This window comes from Gordionus sp. m RMFG-2023, chromosome 1 (genome assembly GCF_954871325.1).
Source record: "Gordionus sp. m RMFG-2023 chromosome 1, tfGorSpeb1-WG-v2, whole genome shotgun sequence".
NCBI classification, from domain to species: Eukaryota; Metazoa; Nematomorpha; class Gordioida; order Chordodea; family Parachordodidae; genus Gordionus; species Gordionus sp. m RMFG-2023.
In genome coordinates, this window is record NC_088775.1 from 65,665,339 (window position 1) to 65,685,782 (window position 20,444).

Sequence of the window (20,444 nt, forward strand, 5' to 3'; positions counted from 1 at the left end):
AATACATTACCGCGAAATTTTTATCGCGAATCAATAATCGCGAAAATTTTATAGCTAAGTAATTATCGCGAATCCAAATCGCGAAGACAATGTAGCGACAATTATTTCGCGAAACATATCACGAAGATATTATAGAGAATTTAATATCGCGATAATTGCTAATCATGACTAATTTATTTTGAATCATTTTTTTATAATTATATTATTTGAATAATATTTTTTTTAATTCACATAGTTTGATTTTCTTTTAACCTTAAAAAATTTATATAACGATTAATAAACTTAGATCTGGTTTATGAAATTTGTTATTGAAATACACTTCGCTATCCTATCCTTTTCTTCGAAGTTCTTATTTTATATAATCGCGCACAAGGAACTCAGCTTTATCAATATATTAATCATTGAGTTTATTAGTTAAATCTTGATATTTACTGGCGAAATTGATATCTGGATAAGCATTCCTATTCATTATCTGATGACTTAATATTTATAAATTTATCAATAAATGACTAGATTTTGACGGGTCAATTGAACGGGGGAATATTTGACCTGGTCAAATGTTCAAATATTCTATAAGATCTGAATATAAAAATATGTTTGAAAAATAAAAAACGATATAAATACATGTGTTCACATTGCTGCTATTTATTGAGTTCCTAATATTAAGGAGAGCATTTTAATCATAGTTTAATGAAGTATGTAATATAATAAAAGGATTAGGCATACAAGGTGGTGATCAAAATATTTCAAGTTATATCATAAATTTCAGAAATAAAAGCGGCTTGTTTAATAGAAAATCATGGGGAAAGCAGTAACTTCCATAAGAAACAATCAGATTTCAATCTCAAGCGGTGGAATTAGTTTTGAACACCATGGCCATTAAGAGAAGTAACATTAGTAACAATTCCTAGGTCTATTTCTTATTCTTCAGAAAAAAATTGGTCGACTTGTGTCAATAATATTACTAAAACAGAAATCAATTGAAGATTTAGACAAAAAGAAAATTGATTAAAAAATATTAAAGAAAATGATGATATTCAATATAAAAAAATATTTATTTTATTTTAACCATATTTGATTGGTCAAATGCACAACCTTGGTTTTGGCAGTCACTATTCATAAACAGTGTAGATGAATAAAGTCCATAACATTACTGTTTAGAATGTCAATTTTGAATGGCAATTTAAAAATAAATTACATCTAAGTGAAATAAGGGATTTCCCCAATTTAAAATATTTTTTAATCTTATTATTTTACGATCTTTAGATATCCTTTTATCTTTTCCGTTTATTTAGAGGGTGAGGGGGGGGGGAGGGGGTGATAAAAATTTTAGTATAATATCTCGGCATTAATCTCAATTAATTTAAATATAATATTTAGATATGGATTCTTATTGAAGCTTAAATAATTGTAAAATATAATAAAAAAATAGCTACACTAAAAATTAACAAATAATTAATGACATATTTGATAAATTATAACTATTAAAAAAAAAAGTATTGCCGAAATTAAAAAAAAATTTTTCTCGTCTGGCTGGTGCCATTCCTTTGGTTATAAATTATAAATATTTTCGCCATTTTTTCCTCTTTATTTTGGAGTCTTATAAAATATGTTATCAAGCAGGAGATCTTAAACTTAAAAAATGGATAAAGTAGTCTCAGATACTAATTATTATAGATGCATTAATCAAGATATATTTAAATGTCCCGTACGACTTACAAAAAAAATGGTAAGATAAAAGAATGAAGCTTTGAATAATACTATGGAAACTCCAACTTTATTGTGGCGAAACACGTATCTCAATTAAGTGATTCCTTATCAATGGCACTACCATCACCGAATCTTATGAAACGTATAATTCACCGAACGCGGAGTTCAAACAGTTTTGCACCTCCGAATACTAGCAGCCTTATTGAGCTGGTAATTCCGCATGAATATTCAATTACAGATAAGTATGAGGATTTCATAACTTCTTAGCTTCATGCGAACATTGGTTTTCTGATGGTATATTTAAATCGTCGCCACCTTTATTTAAGCAAATTTATACAATTCATGGGATTAAAATTAAAACGTTTTACCTCTCATATATATATATATTGACCAATAGAAAGGATTATGAAACATATAAAAGAATATTTACTGTTATAAGTGACAACTTAATATCAACTCCAAAAAAAATTATGAAGGATTTTGAAATGGCCAGTGTAAAAGCTTTCAATGAAATGTTTCCTAGTTCGCAACACAAATGTTGCCATTTCCATTTTGGCCAATCCTTTTGTCAAAACATTCAAAAATATCCAGAAATATAAAACAGATGTGGAATTTAATATACAACTTAGAATGATGGTTTGCTTGGCATTTGTGCCACCCTTAAATGTAGTTGAAACATTTGAATTACTAATAAACTCAGAATTTTTATCTAATAATCAATTGTTACTTCAGCCTCTAATTGAAACTTTTGAAAAAGCTTACGTTGGTAAATGTTTGGAAGAGGCAGACTACCTGCTTTGTTTAATATTGAACTATGGAATTGTTAACAATCAACTCTGAACGGGGAAGCGAAAACAACAACGCGGTTGAAGGGTGGCATAGATGCTTTAGTTCCCTCCTAACAAGTTACCATCCAAACATGTGGAAATTTAGTATATATCTATTATTTTAAAATGATTTAAAAAGTATAAAGATTTACTAATAAACTATATAATTTATATTCTAGGCTTAAAAAAACAAGGGTTGACAGAGTTAAAAATTGTCCAATATAATTCTGATGAAACACCCTCTACCACGAGAAAAAAATATCGAAATCTACATGCGAGAATAGTAACAATTGTTTCTGACTTCGAAAATCGATCAAGATTAGATTATCTTAAAGGAATCGCTATTAATATAACATAGAATGTTTAATTTTTTAAAATTCTTATCTACAATAATAAAAATTTTATTTGTTTTTATATAATAGTCTCAAATTTTTTATATTTGCATTATTTTTTGTGACAAAAATATAGGAAGGTCTACTTTGGTATAAAATTTAGCTAGCTACATACAGATTCATTCATCAAAATACTGATTTTATGAGAGTATTTACAAATTCTTTTATATGTGACGCAGATTTACAAATTCTTTTATATGTGACGCAGTCTTTCTCTACCACATCAATCCCACAATTAAATTTCAAAAATAACTACCTTTCGTCATGCATTAAAAATTATTTTAAAACTGATATTCCTAGCCCTTGAGTCATATAGTTGTTTTCCCTTACAAATATGATCATTTTTGATGAGCAACAAAATTAGAAAAATATTATTATAAAATAACACTCAAGTATTACACTAAAGGGCAAAGTTTAAAACGAGGATTACATTTTCCTTTTATTTATTAAAGCATGTAAATTTTTTTATATTGGGGTGTATTTGTCCGATGTTTTTTTCCATGGTTATTTTTAACCGGTCTTTGTCCAAATTAGTGATTCTTTTAAAATTTTACACTTCAGTTATATATTTCACAAACAAATTATTGGTTTAGACGATATGATATGGCAATGCTCTACTTCCTTCACATATTCAATAAATAAAAAAATCATTTTTTAAAAAACTTTTTATAATGAAATTTATTTTGTAAGGATATTTATTCTATATGTAAATTAGATATAAAAAAATATGACCTAAAGGGATCTATTAAAATAAGAATACTTGCTATACCATTTCCTATTTTAACTTAAGAAAAGGACTGAGGAGAATATAATCAGGGGCTTGTATACATATCTATAAATGATATCAACCCTCTCAAAACTTAACCTCCTACCAAATATAAATAATTAAAAAAAAGAAAATACCATTCATCCCTTTCCAATTTTATTCAAATAATGATAATTATTTTATAACTAACTATCTTCCCTCTAATTTCAATGATACTCCTTTAATGAGTTCGCAGTTCAAGTTACGATATTGACCTTGTTATAAAAATTTGGGAAAAAATTGGTTGAATTAATTTTGTTATATTATAGCTCTAAAATTCCTTAAGGTTATTAATTATTTAAATATTGGCATTTGGTTAACTTTTTTTAATATCCTATATTCTCATTTGATTTGATAACAATGTAATTGAGCTTGGGTGGCTTCTTGTCATGTCATGAATAATAAAAATAAAATTAAAATACATCATTTTTTTGGTTATATTTTTTTAAAAATTATTTTTATTTTTTTTACATCATTAAAAATAATCTAATTTTTTTTATTAAACAATAGCTCACTAAAAAATTTTGCAATCTATAAAATGAGAAAATTGAATATAAGACACAGACAGACACCTATTTAATCAATTAAAATATAGCCACATTTTATAATTATTTTTTATTATCCTTCATTTATATACTTTTTTCAAAATTTAGAAAATGTTTCTAACACTCCCCCCCCCCTTCATCCTTGTCGTGGTAAAATATGTAAGAGTAAATAAATAAACACTCCATTTTGCCCTGGTTTCCCGATATTGGAATATCTTTATTTTCTTGATTTGGAACATTTTCTATTTATTTTCAAAAAATCCTGATTTTTTTTAATTCCATTTTATTAGAAAAAATAATAAGTAAAAGTGTTTACAAATTGAGTAGAAGCGTTTAGCTGTGTTTTCATAAAAACGCTGTGATTTAAATTGAACTGATATTATTTTAAAAAATGATGAAAACTATTTTACGTTTTTTAATTTTTATATTGTTTAGTTAGACTTGTGAAATCAGCAAAAATAAAAACTAAAATAACTGAAGATCTTCATAAATATTACAAATTTATGTAATCCAATAGAATATTTTAAAATTTTCTTTTGATTAATCATAACTTTGCAGTTATTTCTATTTATTAAAATGCGAAAAGAAGAAAAAGGAGAGATCAAAATATTCAAATGAATTAGTTACTATTATATCAGAAATTTATATCGATGTGCATTATCTAAAATTGTAATTAGGAGGTATTAATTATCAGTAAAGTCTTCTATAATTTTTAAAAATAATCTGAGAAAATCAATAAAAAATTCTTAGCTTTCAGTATATTTTTTTATCTAGATTGGAAAATAAGTATTTCATTTAAATGACATAAAACACACTTTAAAATTTTATGTGGGGGGGGGGGGGGGGTTAAAATATTCTGGTAAAAACTTAACCCAAAATGTCCCCTCCATACTTACAACCATGAGTGAGTGAGACCAGAAAGACTAATATATTTTCTAAAGGTTACATGCTTATTAAAAACAATACGTAATAAAATATTCTTAAAACATTCGCGTTTATGATTTAAGAAACTTCAGTTGGTAAATTGATATTGAATATATCAATTTCACTTAAAATGAATTCGCAATTTTCGCGGTCATGCGCTCGTAGAAAATTCGCTATAAATGGTTCGCGATTAAAGTTTCGCTATAACGAGTTCGCGATCAAAGTTTCGCTAAAATGTATTCGCGGTTTAGGTTTCGCGGAAATAAATTCACTATAATGAGTTCGCGATCAAAGTTTCGCCAAAATGTATTCGTTATAAAGTATTCACGATTAAAGTTTCGCGAAAATGAATTCGCTATAACGAGTTCGCGATAAAAGTTTCGCTAAAATGTATTCGCTATAAAGTATTCGCGGTTGTTTCGCTGAAATAAATTCGCTATAACGAGTTCGCGATCAAAGTTTCGCTAGAATGTATTCGCTATAAAGTATTCGCGGTTAAGGTTTCGCGGAAATAAATTCGCGATATTGTCTTCGCTATAAATGTTTCGCGGAAAAAAATTCGCGGAATTGGTTTCGCGATATTACCTTCGATATAAAATTCCTTCGCGATAAACGACATTCGGGATAAAAGTTTCGCTGAATTGACCTGATACGGTGCTAGCGAGCTAAAATAAACGGCTTTCTCACTCTTTTACCTCTAAATATTCCAGAAATTTTTAACAATTTTAAAAGGGGTCGGCAGAATCGTGATCGATTTGACGTGGAATGGCCCATATATTTAATGAATAATAATAAAATAATTCAACCAAGTTTATAGTTCTTGAATATATGAATCAGAATCTTGTGCATTTCATATATGGCACCCTAAATATTAAAAATAATAGATATAATATAAATTTAAAATCTAATATATAACTCACTTTCAAAAGATTCAAATTTTTCGGTAGCGCATTTACTTTCTTGTGACGACAATGTATAACTACGGCCAGTAGCAGTTAACGGTGGAACTAAGTTAAGATATGACATTTTGGCAAGTAAATAGTGTCGTCTATACTTGAAAATGTAAAGGAATTAGAAGGTCCGGATGGGAGTAAAAACTTTATATATATTTCTTCCTGCTTTTGATTTTTACCTAAAACAAAAGCTAACCACCAATTAGAATCATAAACACACGTTATGTATCCTGATATTTCTCCAAAAATTATACTTATATCATTATATGATAAATATTCTATAGTGCTTTCTATTGAATTGGAATACATTTTACTTTTAAATTGATGTAGACCTGTTAAAATCACGGTTTAAATCTGTGTTCCAGGTATAGGTCTAGTTTTTGAAAATCTTTCCCTGAGTAATAGTTCTTCGTAATCATTTTTTGTGTCATTCAAAATATATGCCATTATTTTCTATAGCGAACTAGTACAATTCATATGATGTGGTTATTAGCTTTGAGTAAGGCCTTTGTAAACATGCTCTAGCAGCTAATCTTTTAACAGTGCCACCAACCCCATCACAAACACTTTTCCGGTGTGCTGTAGCAGTAAAATGTCATTCATGTACCCTGAAATCCATCTTATGATGGCAAATATTAATAAAAAATTTTACGATTTTTATACTGTGCAGCGGATCCATAGAAATAAAAATTTTATTTGGCATACCAATTTTATTAATTAAAAAATTTACCAATGTTTTTTGGAAATAATGTGTATTTCTATTGTATTGCAAAGATTCGGATATCATTATATAATTTAGGCAACAAATATTAGCATAATTTTCTTTATAATATAACAAAAGGGTGAACAGTGGATTGAGCCCTATTACAATCAAGTATAAAGCTATAGTTTTCTGAAAACATAAAATTAAATATTGGCCTTCGTCTAAGTTCAATTTTAGATTGTTTTGATACAACGATTGTTGTGTTGAAATAAAAGAATGGGGTAATAGAGATTCCATTTTTTCAAAAAGGCATTGATAAATTCATCTACTGGCTTGGTTATTGTTTCAAGAGTGGTTCTATCTACTGATAGCCATCGTTAGTATATTATAAATTCGATGTCCTTAGAACGAAATATTTTTATTTGATTGCGTAAATGTGTTGATGTTGACCCTGGACAATTATCACATTTGCCCATATAAAAGAATGGTTGAGGCGGATTACAAATTATTAAGAGTAAAATATGTTTGTATGTTTAAAGGGCAACATATCATCTTTGGTTAAATTGGGTAAATTTGATTCAATGATCATTAATTTAAAATTTTGGTGGTAGCTGCAAACATACATTATGTGTACCACTACCTCCAACGAGTATACAATTTTTTGGACGAATGCTTGCAAATTTCGAAAAAAACATCAGGCTTCATTTCTTTAAAAAATATATAAATTCCTTTAAAATTATCTAAAATTAATCTCTTTTGTATGGTATTCTTTTTTCCTTCTTTGGTTAAAATCGAAACGCAATCTTTCTTGCCTGGGCATGATTCTGCTTATTTGGTCCGTACAATAAAATTCTTGTACAATTTTAACTGTATTCGTCTATATTTCCAGGCTTGGGGTTAGTATAAAAACCCCTTACTCTCAACCCTTCCTATACTTAACTGGTAAATTATAATTGTTCCCTTTGGCGTTAGACTGGATTTACGATACTTTAAACAAAATATTCTTTATTAGTAATTTTCAATACTTCCAAAAATATTTTTAAAAAAACGATACGATAATTTCATTCTAATATTTATCTTATAAAAAATCCGTAATTTTAAAATAATGTTTTACAATTATATTTTTAAACAAAAATATTTTTCCATCACGTGTTATTCAATGTTAATTAACATCCAATCAATTATTTATTTCGGTTTGATTGGCATTACATAATATTAATATAAATACGTATATAAGAATACGACAGTTAGGTGTTGATAGAAATCCCTTTTCCGCTACAATAATTTAGCTCGTCTTGCCATGTATTTTGTTGTATTAAATTCATTCATTATTTTGGACACTGTCCAATTTTCTGGTAATATCGTAAAATTTTATATTTATAAGTTTTAGATAAGAGTGGGATTTTTTTAAAAATATTGCTTAGAATATCATTATCTTTATCGATAGTAGATGGCTCAATCGCATTTATATCTATGATTCTATAGCCTTTTTTATTTTGTTAATTTTTTAATTGGATATCTTTTTCTGTCAACCTTTTCTTTTTTATTGGAGATTTTCATATTTCTATCAATGTGTATTCAATAGCCGGGTTCTTTTTGGCATGATGAATATCAGGGTCTATAAATGCGTCATTTGACTTATGAGCTGCTCCGAGTTTTCTTCAACATTTATCACATATCTTATCATCTGAGTGAAGTGACATCCAAGATTGTACATTTCTAAGATTTGTAGTTACATTATTATGTTTCAGTATTTCGAAAAGGTTACAGCATCTAGTTTTTCGAATAAGATTTTTGTTCATTTATTGAAATTTTATATGATAAAAAAAATTAATTTATAAAATTCGAATATCTAATAATTATAAGTGACCGATACCACCTTTAGGAGGTTAATCCGATAGGATATTACAGATATCACTAATCTGATTTTGCTCGCTCTACATATTATATATTTTATCTTAACTTAAAATAAATAATTATAAAATTGAACCTAGTATTTTAGGGCTATTTATTCAATTATATTCATATAAGTTATATAAATATATAGTAAAAATGTGGTATAATGTTTTTTTTGTTCCAAAAACTTTTAGAAAGTAGTATCCCATCTACTATCATGATCAATGTAACTTGTTAATTTTTGAAAAAATTATTGATTTAGTTTTAAACCATAAATATTCTTATAACACACTATTATTTATTATTCATTTATTTTTTTATAAAATTTATCACTCAATTATATAAAAATATTCTTGACTCAATAAATATATTTTCTTAAATATCAAAATATATCAAAAAAAAATAAAAAAATCGACCTGATCTGATTATAAATATCGGTACATCGTACTAATAATTTTTTTTACCTTTGATATTTAAGAATAATTAGAATTTATTCTAGATTTTAAAATACCAATATATTAATTAAAAAATGAATTAATATAGTGAGCATGTGGAATTATTAATCAATTTTAAAATAAACACTCATTTATTGTTATACTTATTTACAAGTAAGGCTATGCCGATTTTAGAAAATCCTATCCAATATTTATATTGTTTTGGGTTATTTTATGATAATACTTTTATTTTATAATTTCATAATAATAATAAATTAATATTTGTAATATTTTAAAAATATCAAATTATTTTAATAATGTATTAATTTAATTTCTTTTATCGATTGATAATTTCTGTAATTGAATGAAAGCCTCATTTATTGTTATTTTCATTTACAAAATGAATAATCCTTTAAATTATATCAAATAGTTCAAAAAAACCATTTAAAACTGATTCAAATATAATTTTATTCAAAGACGCCTCCTTTCGGAAAAATATTTATACACTTTTTTAAACTTTTATCGATTTTGATAATGAAGATGGCCGCGTCCCAGACCAATTTTTTTTTTATAAATATAAAGGAAGAGTTTAGTAATGTCTACAAGGTCGTATTATTTCCAAAAAATCGTTTTTAGTCATTATATATTAAATATAATGGCTGGAAATTGGGAAAAAATTTTTTTTTATCTAAAAGTAGAATCTTTGTATGTAATTTTATTAAATTTGTTATTTACAATTATGTAATTTTTAAGATATGCTTTGAATGAAGGCAGATAATGGTAAAAATCAGAGTTGCTAAAAGATACTTTTTAAATGGATCATACAGATACATAGTCTAAAAATTTATCTAGATAAAGATACAGCTTCTAAAAAGTTATCTAGATATAGATACAATTTAAAATGTATCGAGGTACAGATACATTTTTTATTATAGTTTGAAAACCTAAATTAAAATTCTATTGTGAAAATTCATGAAATGATCTAAAATATTTATTGACTCGATATCACATTTATCAAAATATAACTAAAATAATGATTTTTAGATATTAATATAATATATGATTAATATAATATATGATTAATATAATATTTGATTAATATAAATAATTATTATATATCATTAATCAAATATTTTCAAAATTTTGGTCATTAAGACATCCTCGTTTATCTTAAAGACATTTTTAGCTACACTAAAAAGTCTTTCAACAGGGGCGCTGGAAGGGATTGTGGTGTTATATTTTATGAAAAACATTCTTATATCAGGATATTGTTTAAAAATACTAAAATCTTGGCATTATTTTTGAAAAAACTATTTAAAATTTGTTGATTATCAGAATTTAAATCATTAACAATCATATCTCCTGCTGTGGGATACTGAAAAAAATCGGATATTAAATTATTGGTTTTTTTTCACAGGTTAATTTGCACTCATTTGAAGACTTTAATAATTCCTCAACTAATCTTTGTATTAATTGTTTTTTTTAAATAAAATTTTCAACCATTTGCAACTATGTCCAATCTAGTTTAAGGGTCATTCCATGACAAATCAACCACGATTCGGCCGACCCGCTTCGATTTTTTTAAAATTTGGTAAGCAAAGAAAGGTCAATGTAACTAAGAAATAGCCAAAATTTTAGCCTCGTAACATTTATATTTTTGGAGATATTAGGGTTCAAAGTGGCAAAAATGTCGTATTTTTACCATTATCTGCCTTCATTCAATTAAGCATATCTTAAAAACTATCTAATTGTAAATAACAAATTTAATATCAAAATTACTTACAAAGATTCTACTTTTAGATAAAAAAAAATTTTTTTTTTCAATTTCCGGCCATTTTATTAAATATATAAGGACTAAAAACAATTTTTTAGAAATTATACGACCTTCAATTTTTTTTAAAAATTTAGTAGACAACACTGAACTCTTCCTTTATATTTATAAAAAAAATTGGTCTGGGACGAGGCCATCTTCATTCTCAAAATCGATAAAAATGTTTAGAAAAGTGTATAAATATTTTCCCAAAAGGGGGCGTCTTTGCATAAATTTATATTTAAATCAGTTTTTAATGGTTTTTCTTGGACTATTTGATATAATTTAAAGGATTATTCATCTTGTAAATATAAATTATAATATTTTCTTCACTTATGGGGCTTTCATTCAAGTATAGAAATTATCTATCGATAAGAAACTCAATTTATTACATTATTATTTATAATTATTATATATTTGCCCATATAACATATATTTAACGAATATTAATAAAATATGATCCACCAAATATCGATCAATTTTTTAAAATAATGTGATCGTCGCAAAAAAAATAAATTTTTCAAAGTCAAGATATATTATATTTTTTTTGTGTCTCCATATTATGTACATTGTATTTATTGTTTTGTTTTTACCAAAAAAAAATAATATATGAAGAATTATAATTCTTCCATTGACGTGGAAAAGCTAATAAAATATTACAAATATTAATTTATTATTATTATAAAATGATATACAAAATAAAAGTATCATCAATAACCCAAACAATATAAATATTGGATCGGATTTTCTAAAATCGGCATAGCTTTACTTGTAAATAAGAATAAATGAGTGTTTCAATCAATAAAATAAAGAAAAATTTAAAATTGATTAATCATTCAATAACACATGCTCACTATATTAATTCATTTTTTAATTAATTTCTTGGTATTTTAAAAAAACTATAATAAATTCTAATTATTCTTATAATATCAAAGGTAAAAAAATTATTTAATTGAAGCGATAAATTTTATAAAAAACTAAATGAAAATAATTAATAATGTCTTATAAGGATATTTTTGGTTTTAAAACTAAATCAATAATTTTTTCAAAAATTAACCAGTTACTTTCTACATCAAAATAGGGTTTTTGGAACAAAAAATGATTATACCATATTTTTACTAAATTTTATATAGAATTTTACATGAATAAATAGTCCTGAAATACTAGGTTAATTTAAATTATAATTATTTGTTTTAAGTTATGATAAAATATATAATATGTAGAGCGAGCAAAATCAGATTAGTGATATCGGTTATTTGGCCGATATCAATATAATATCTGCAATATCGTATCGGATTAATCCCCTAATCGGTACACCTGTAATTATTAGATATTCGGTGATATTTTTATAAATTAATTTGTTTTATCATATAGAATTTCAATAAAATGAACAAAAATCTTATTCGAAAAACTAGATGCTGTAACCCTTTTAAAATACTAAAACATAATAATGTAACTACAAATCTTAGAAATGTACAATCTTGGATGTCACTTCACTCAGATGATAAGATATGTGATAAATGTCGAAGAAAACTCGGAACAGCTAGTAAGTCAAATGACGCATTTAAAGACCCTGATATTCATCATATCGAAGAGAACCTGGCTTATGAATCAATTAATACATCATTGATAGAAATTGGAGAATCTCCAATAAAAAAGAAAAGGTTGAGAGAAAAAAGATATCCAATTAAAAAAATTACCAAAATAAAAAAGGCTATAGAAACTCATTTAGATATAAATGCGATTGAGCCAGCTACTATCGATAAAGATGATGGTATTCTAAGCAATATTAAAAAAAATTTTCACTCTTATCTAAAACTGATAAATATAAAATTTTGACGATATTACCAAAGAATTGGACAGTGTCCAAAATAATGAATGAATTTAATACAACAAAATACATGGCAAGACAAGCTAAATTATTGATAGCGGAAAAGGGATTTTTATCAACCCCTAACCCCAAGCCTGGAAATACTATAGACGAATGTACAGTTAAAATTGTACAAGAATTTTATTGTATGGACGAAATAAGCAGAATCATGCCAGGCAAGAAAGATTGCCTTTCAATTTTGACCGAAGACGGAAAAAAGAATACAATACAAAAGAGATTAATTTTAGATAATTTGAAAGAAATTTATATATTTTTTAAAGAAATGAGGCCTGATGTTAAAATCGGTTTTTCGAAATTTGCAAGCATTCGCCCAAAAAATTGTATACTCGTAGGAGGTAGTGGTACAAATAATGTTTGTGTTTGCAGCTACCACCAAAATTTTAAATTAATGATCATTGGATCAAATTTACCCAATTTAACCAAAGATGATATGTTGCCCATTAAAACATATAAACATATTTTACCCTTAATAATTTCAAATGTGATAATTGTCCAGGGTCAACAAATTTACGCCACCAAATAGAAATATTGTTTCGTTCTAAGGACATCGAATTTATAACATACAAACAATGGCTATCCGTAGATAGAACCACTCTTGAAACAATAACCAAGCCAGTAGATGAATTTATCAATGCCTTTTTTGAAAAAATGGAATCTTTATTACCCAATTCTTTTATTTCAACGCAACAATCATTGTATCAAAAAAATCTAAAATTGAACTTAGACAAAGGCCAATATTTAATTTTATGTGATTTTTCAGAAAACTATAGCTTTATACTTCAGGATGAAGTACAAAGTTATCATTGGAATAGAGCTCAATCCACTGTTCACCCTTTTGTTATATATTATAAAGATAATTTAGCCAATATTTGTTGCCTAAATTATGGAATGATATCCGAATCTTTGCAACACAATACAATAGCAGTACATTATTTCCAAAAAACATTGGTAAATTTTTTAATTAATAAAATTTGTATGCCAAATAAAAATTTTTATTTTTCCGATGGATCTGCTGCACAGTATAAAAATCGTAAAAATTTTGTTAATATTTGCCATCATGAGATGAATTTCGGGATACAGGCGGAATGGCATTTTTCTGCTACAGCACATGGGAAAAGTGTTTGTGATGGGATTGGTGGCACTGTTAAAAGATTAGCCGCTAGAGCTAGTTTACAAAAACCTTACTCAAAGCAAATAACCACATCATATGAATTGTACGAGTTCGCTAAAGAAAATATTAATGGCATATATTTTGAATATATGACCCAAGAAAATTATGATCACGAAGAAATATTACTCAGGGAAAGGTTTTCAAAAACGAGACCTATACCTGGAACACAGAAAATTCACACGGTGATTCCCACAGGTCTACATCAATTTAAGAGTAAAATGTATTCCAATTCAATAGAAAGTAATATAGAATATTTATCATATAATGATGAAAGTATCATTTTTGGAGAGATATCAGGGTATATAACATGTGTTTATGATTCTAATTGGTGGTTAGCCTTAGTTTTAGGGAAAAATCAAATGGAGGAAGAAATATATATAAAGTTTTTACACCCATCCGGACCTTCTAATTCCTTTACATTTCCAAGTATAGACGACACTCTCTACTTGCCAAAATGTCATATCTTAACATTAGTTTCACCGTTAACTGCTACTGGCCGTAGTTACACATTGTCGTCACAAGAAAGTAAATGCGCTACCGAAAAATTAGAATCTTTTAAAAGTGAGTTATATATTAGATTTTAAAATTTATATTATATCAATTATTTTTAATATTTAGGGCGCCATATATGAAATGCTAAAGATTCTGATTCATATATTCAAGAAGTATAAATTTGGTTGAATATATTTTATTAATATTAATATATGTTATATTAGCAAAAAATTTTATAAAAAATTATAAATAAAGTAATAAATTGAATTTCTTTTATCGATAGGCAATTTCTATAATTGAATGAAAGCCCCATTTATTGTTATTTTCACTTACAAGATAAATACTCCTTTAAATTATATCAAATAGTCTATAAAAAATCATTAAAAACTGATTTAAATATAAATTTATGCAAAGACGCCCCCTTTCGGGAAAATATTTATACACTTTTCTAAACATTTTTATCGATTTTGAGAATGAAGATGGCCTCGTCCCAGACCAATTTTTTTTTATAAATATAAAGGAAGATTTCAGTGTTGTCTACTAAATTTTTTAAAAAAATTGAAGGTCGTATAATTTCTAAAAAATCGTTTTTAGTCCTTATATATTTAATAAAATGGCCGGAAATTGAAAAAAAAAATTTTTTTTTTATCTAAAAGTAGAATCTTTGTACGTAATTTTGATATTAAATTTGTTATTTACAATTAGATAGTTTTTAAGATATGCTTAATTGAATGAAGGCAGATAATGGTAAAAATACGTCATTTTTGCCACTTTGAACCCTAATATCTCCAAAAATATAAATGTTACGAGGCTAAAATTTTGGCTATTTCTTAACTACACTAACCTTTCTTTGCTTACTAAATTTTAAAAAAATCGAAGGGGGTCGGCCGAAAATCTCATTTTTTTTGCTCATTTGACATGGAATGACCCTTAAAAAAAGGATGAAGCATAGTTGCCAAAATATTTTCATCTTCAAAATTGTCCCAATAAACCTAGAATTATTAAATATTGATTAATTTATTATTAATTTACCTATCTTCAATCCCTTTAAGTAAGGTATTTAAGAGTGGTAAACAAAATTTCAGAAATTTTTTCAATTTAATAATGAGCTAGGAAATAGTTGCACAGTAATAAGCTGTGAACATATATTTATCTCCCTGCAGGATATCAAGTGAACTTGCTACCGGCTTCATTAGCTAATTTAAAATAATGCTGTATATACAAATTTTATTTATAACTTACTAAACAATATTTATGAATAAAATCAGGGATCCAAACCGAAACGAATATCTGTTCGGTTCAGGTTCGGATAATAACGGTTCAAGGTTCAGGTTCGGTTGACAAAAAATAAATTTGGTTCGGTTCGAACCTCTAAAAAACGGTTTGAACACTTTTATATTCAAACCTACATTAGGACTATGTATAAGGAAAAAAATTTTTATTTCATAATTAAAATAAAAACCTTCATTTTTATTAATTGGACATTATAAAATAATATTTAATTTATAAATATAACAAATAAATATATCAATGATTAATTTTAATATGAACAAATTACTTAAAATTTTTTTTATTAAGCCGCACAATTAATATATTTTCAAAATTCGTCTCACTCAAATTACATCTATAAGGAGATAATATAAATTTAATTGTTGAAAAACATCTTTCCACACTAACTTAGGTAGCTGGCATAGCCAGTATGATATCAGATTTGATGTGTCATTTATAATACTATATGTAAATAATTTATATATTAGATTTAATTTTTTTCAAGGCATTATAATTTATAAGCTTAAAATATTTAAAAAATGTTGTAAAATGGCAATATACTAAAGTTTATAAAAATTATGACTGAAATAATTTTTTAAACAATTTGAATTTAATTAAATTTTTTGCAATATACTATTAGTAATAACTTACACATTATTTTATAAGCATAAAATTATGAGACTCCAGTTCAGAGGCATTTTAGCGGTCAGGTTCGGCTAGAATTTTTTAGAGGTTTAGGTTCGATAAAAAATACCGGTTTTTAGCGGTTTAACGGTTCGGTTCGGATCCCTGAATAAAATCACATTCATTAGATAAAAATCTAGGTAATTTTATTCCATCGCAAATCTTGTCAAATTTAGTCTTAATAATTTCTGATTAATCGTAAAGCATTATAAGTGGAGTTCCATCTAATTATATTGGGACATATAAAATATCGGCCAATATTGTTTTTTATAATCTCAGCTGAATTTTGAGATTTTTTTTGTCTATTCCATATATTTTGGCATTTAGACAATGTTGTGCTATATATCTAAGGAATAAAATATTAAATATTATAATTAAAATGATAGTTTTACCCTCTGATATTGTTTACACTGCAAGGGTTTATTTGCATCTACAGTGGCAACAAGATTCAATGTGTGACTGGCACAACATTGATGATTAGGTAAAATATATGATTCTGATATTTAAAAATCCTGAGCAGTAGTAAAGACCTGATATTGATATTGGTGCAACTGTTTCTTTATCTTCCAGATCATCAATGGATTCACTAATATTTTCAATTGGCTTGAAAACTCTATCATAAATAAGTAATATTATGTTTATGTTTATAATAAAAACAAACCTAAAAGACTTAATAAAGTTTTTGGCATTATCAGTAATGGTTTTTGAGATTTTATTTTGTATGCAATAATCCTTTGCTATATCTTGTAAATTTTTTGCTATTTTATCATATGTATGACTACCAGTCATTCTTTTACAAGCCAACGCTACATTTTTTCTTTCCAAACTTGTTGGATCTATATAGTGTACAGTGACTCCTATGTATGAACTAAAAATTAACATTTCTTAAAACTGCTCAAATAATTTGTTTGTAATTAAATTATTATACAAATTTAAATGTTAGCTATACCGGCGATAGGCACTCCAACAATCTGCTGTTGTGCATATTAACGATGGTTCTATTAGACTTTTAATAATTTCTTTCTTTTCATTCCCCATCTTTGAGAAATTCTAGAAACCACTGTCTGTCTGCAAATTATATATATTTGTATAAATTATGGATTTTCAACAATTGAAAATGGCTGAATGCTATCAATAATAAAATCGGTTATTAAATCATCTAAAATGGCTTGGGTTAAAGACTGAGATCTCTTGGGAAAAAAATCAATGGACGATGAGCCTAGTCCAATATTTTCTTTAATAGATTTTTTTCTCCCCCTTTTTTATTTGGATTAGGAGTGTTTGATGTTTTCTCTGAAAATTTAAAATTGTAAACATTTATTTAGTATCTATACCCTTAAATGTTTTACAATATTGCAAGTTGAGGTAATGCTAACTGAAATTTGTATATTTTTTGATAGACATGGCAAACATTTTACTAACAGAGATTTGTTTTCTTTATTTTGAGATATTATTTTAAAATATGGTCTATAAATTGGCCATTGAATGTAGTCATTTTCGTCCTCAATGTTAATCTGAAAAATTAATATAATAGAATAAAATAAAATATCAATTCCATTGCAATTAAAAATGGCAAATTCCTTGAGATGAATTGTAATATCAGAATTTGCTTGTTATTAATAACTCGGACATTATATTTAATTAATATTTATATATTCTTTTTTATATATAAGTTTTAATATTTTACATATATATAATTTTTTAATATATATATTAATATTAAGTTATATGCTCATATGAAATAAAATAAATTTTACATTCAAATATATTTATTTATAATATAAAAAAGAGTTAAACAGAAGTATTTCAAAATGTATCTTAAAAAGTATCTAAAAACAGATACAGATACCTCTAAAATAATATCTAGATACAGATACTTTAATCAAAAATCTATCTAGATACAGACCATATTTTTATATCTAGATATTAACAACTCTGGTAAAAATACGTCATTTTTGTCACTTTGAACCCTAATATCTTCAAAAATATAAGTGTTACGAGGCTAAAATTTTGGCTATTTCTTAACTACACTAACCTTTCTTTGCTTACCAAATTTTAAAGGGGTCGGCCTAAAATCTCATTTTTTTTTTGGAAGAAATTAATTTTTAACATTTAACCTAAAGTTATCAAAGGAGTTGGGGAAATGGAATAAATCGCTAATATTTATCAACTATGATAAATGTCTAATAAATTAAAAAGGGGAAATATACACCGAAAAAATAATTATTCAGGATTTTTTTTATAACTATATACCGTTCAATGTGACCGGCTTCCGCGTTGTGGTAGTACCGATGATAGTACATGTCGGTTGGTGGCGAAGAACGACGGCGAGGGGACATATAATAATGAGCGCGATGAGGGGAGGTTGAACGGCCAACATGTCCTGCTGCTTCAAGAGGATCGAGGAATGGGGGCGGTGCATCCCGTGGGATAGGCTCATGGTAAAAACGATGCTGAATATCTCTTCGATCTCGGTCGCGTTCGTAGAGAAATTCCGCTTTATAACGATCGTCGATAAAAGGTTCGTATTTCTGTTGACGGTGATGATCGGCGAGAGAGGTGCTCTTAGGAGGAATAGAAGCGTCGGCATTAAAGTGCAGTGGATGATGATGATCGGATTGAGTGCCGGGAGGATAGGGCTTGGAATAAAAGGGCGTGGAGTTATTGGCGGGGATGGTAGACAAAGATGGTGGTGGCCTGTAAATAGCGTGGCCTTGATAAGGTCCTGGCATAGGTGTATGTGGCGGTTGAACGTAATATCCAGGAGGGGGTAAAAGCGTCCTATTGTGGGGAGAAAATGAGTCTTGAATTTTGTCAATATGGTTATCAACCACGTGGGCAGAAGACCCATATTGCGACGATCTTCCAAGTGTGGAGGAATATGAAGAACGCGGAGGCGGTCCATTATAAATTGACTGATGAGGGGGTGGACGATAAGGTGGAGGTGGCTGCAGACTGTATAAAGGAGGAACTAATGGAGGTGGAGGTGCGTTTCTGGGATGAGGTGGCTCAGGGTGTTGATGATAGTGCGAAGGTGGTGGAGCTGCATATGAAATAGATCCATTATTAGCAGCGGGCATATTGCGAGTGGGAGGTCGACCCAGACCTCCGTTCTTGCGGCCTTTGGAAAACTCGACTCGAAGTTTGTCCCCCTTGACCAAAACGCCATTCATTTTCTCGACGGCGGCGAGAGCATACTGCCGATCGGCGAACTCCACGAAGGCAAACCCCGGAGGGTTATGGGCCATCCAAATCTCTTTGATTGTCCCAAATGGGGAAAAGGCCAGTTCTAGATCGCCTTTCTCAGCATTCTTGATATCGCCTACGAAAAGGCGAGAGGAAGAAGAAGGCTGCTGGTGTGAATTAAAATTAGGGTTGAAATTGGGATTATGGTAAGAAATAGGGCGGGAGAGCACCGGAGGGTGTAACATTTTCATTTCTTGTGATTAATTTTTGTTCAGATATTTTTTATATCATTGAACAAAAGCGCGCTAAGTTAAATGTGATAAATATGTAGAGTCGTGATTGAAATTTTTTAATAACGCGAAATATCTATATACAAAAAACGACATGTACAAATTAAAATAACAAAATATAAACCCCCTTATAACTAGGAATACATCATATTCATCCCAATATTGGTCTTTTGAATAAAATATCAGACAGTAATTTTTATAACTGATTCATTATTGATTTTTAGACATTCATTTATAATCAGAGTTGTTAAGTAGCGGAGCTATAGGAGCGCCGCTACATTTTTTCAAAAACACCTGGGAACGGGAGCGGGAGCTAGCTACTTTTAGGGCTGGAGTGGAGGAGCGCCGCTCCACTGCTCCTTTAAATTTAAAGTATAAATTAAATAATTTTTTAAATATTAATAATGTTTGTTAATTAAAATTCAATAAAAATGAAATTTTATTTTATTTAAATTTATCTAT

General features: G+C 27.5%; 1 protein-coding gene across 2 annotated transcripts in view; it reads right to left on the reverse strand.

The window, feature by feature from the left end:
* LOC135922548 (uncharacterized) overlaps positions 1-20,444 on the reverse strand; it is a 46,503-nt gene that overhangs the window by 20,773 nt on the left and 5,286 nt on the right. The window contains exons 2-3 of one of the 2 annotated variants that reach the window (XM_065456938.1): positions 18,760-20,058; positions 17,913-18,020 (exon numbers count right to left, since the gene is read on the reverse strand). In XM_065456938.1, the coding sequence (XP_065313010.1) occupies positions 17,957-18,020; positions 18,760-19,943 (1,248 nt within the window). In that variant the 5' untranslated portion in view covers positions 19,944-20,058 and the 3' untranslated portion in view covers positions 17,913-17,956. Of the gene's footprint in view, positions 1-17,912; positions 18,021-18,759; positions 20,059-20,444 lie in introns of those variants that run through there. The other variant, XM_065456937.1, reaches the window with a different exon arrangement.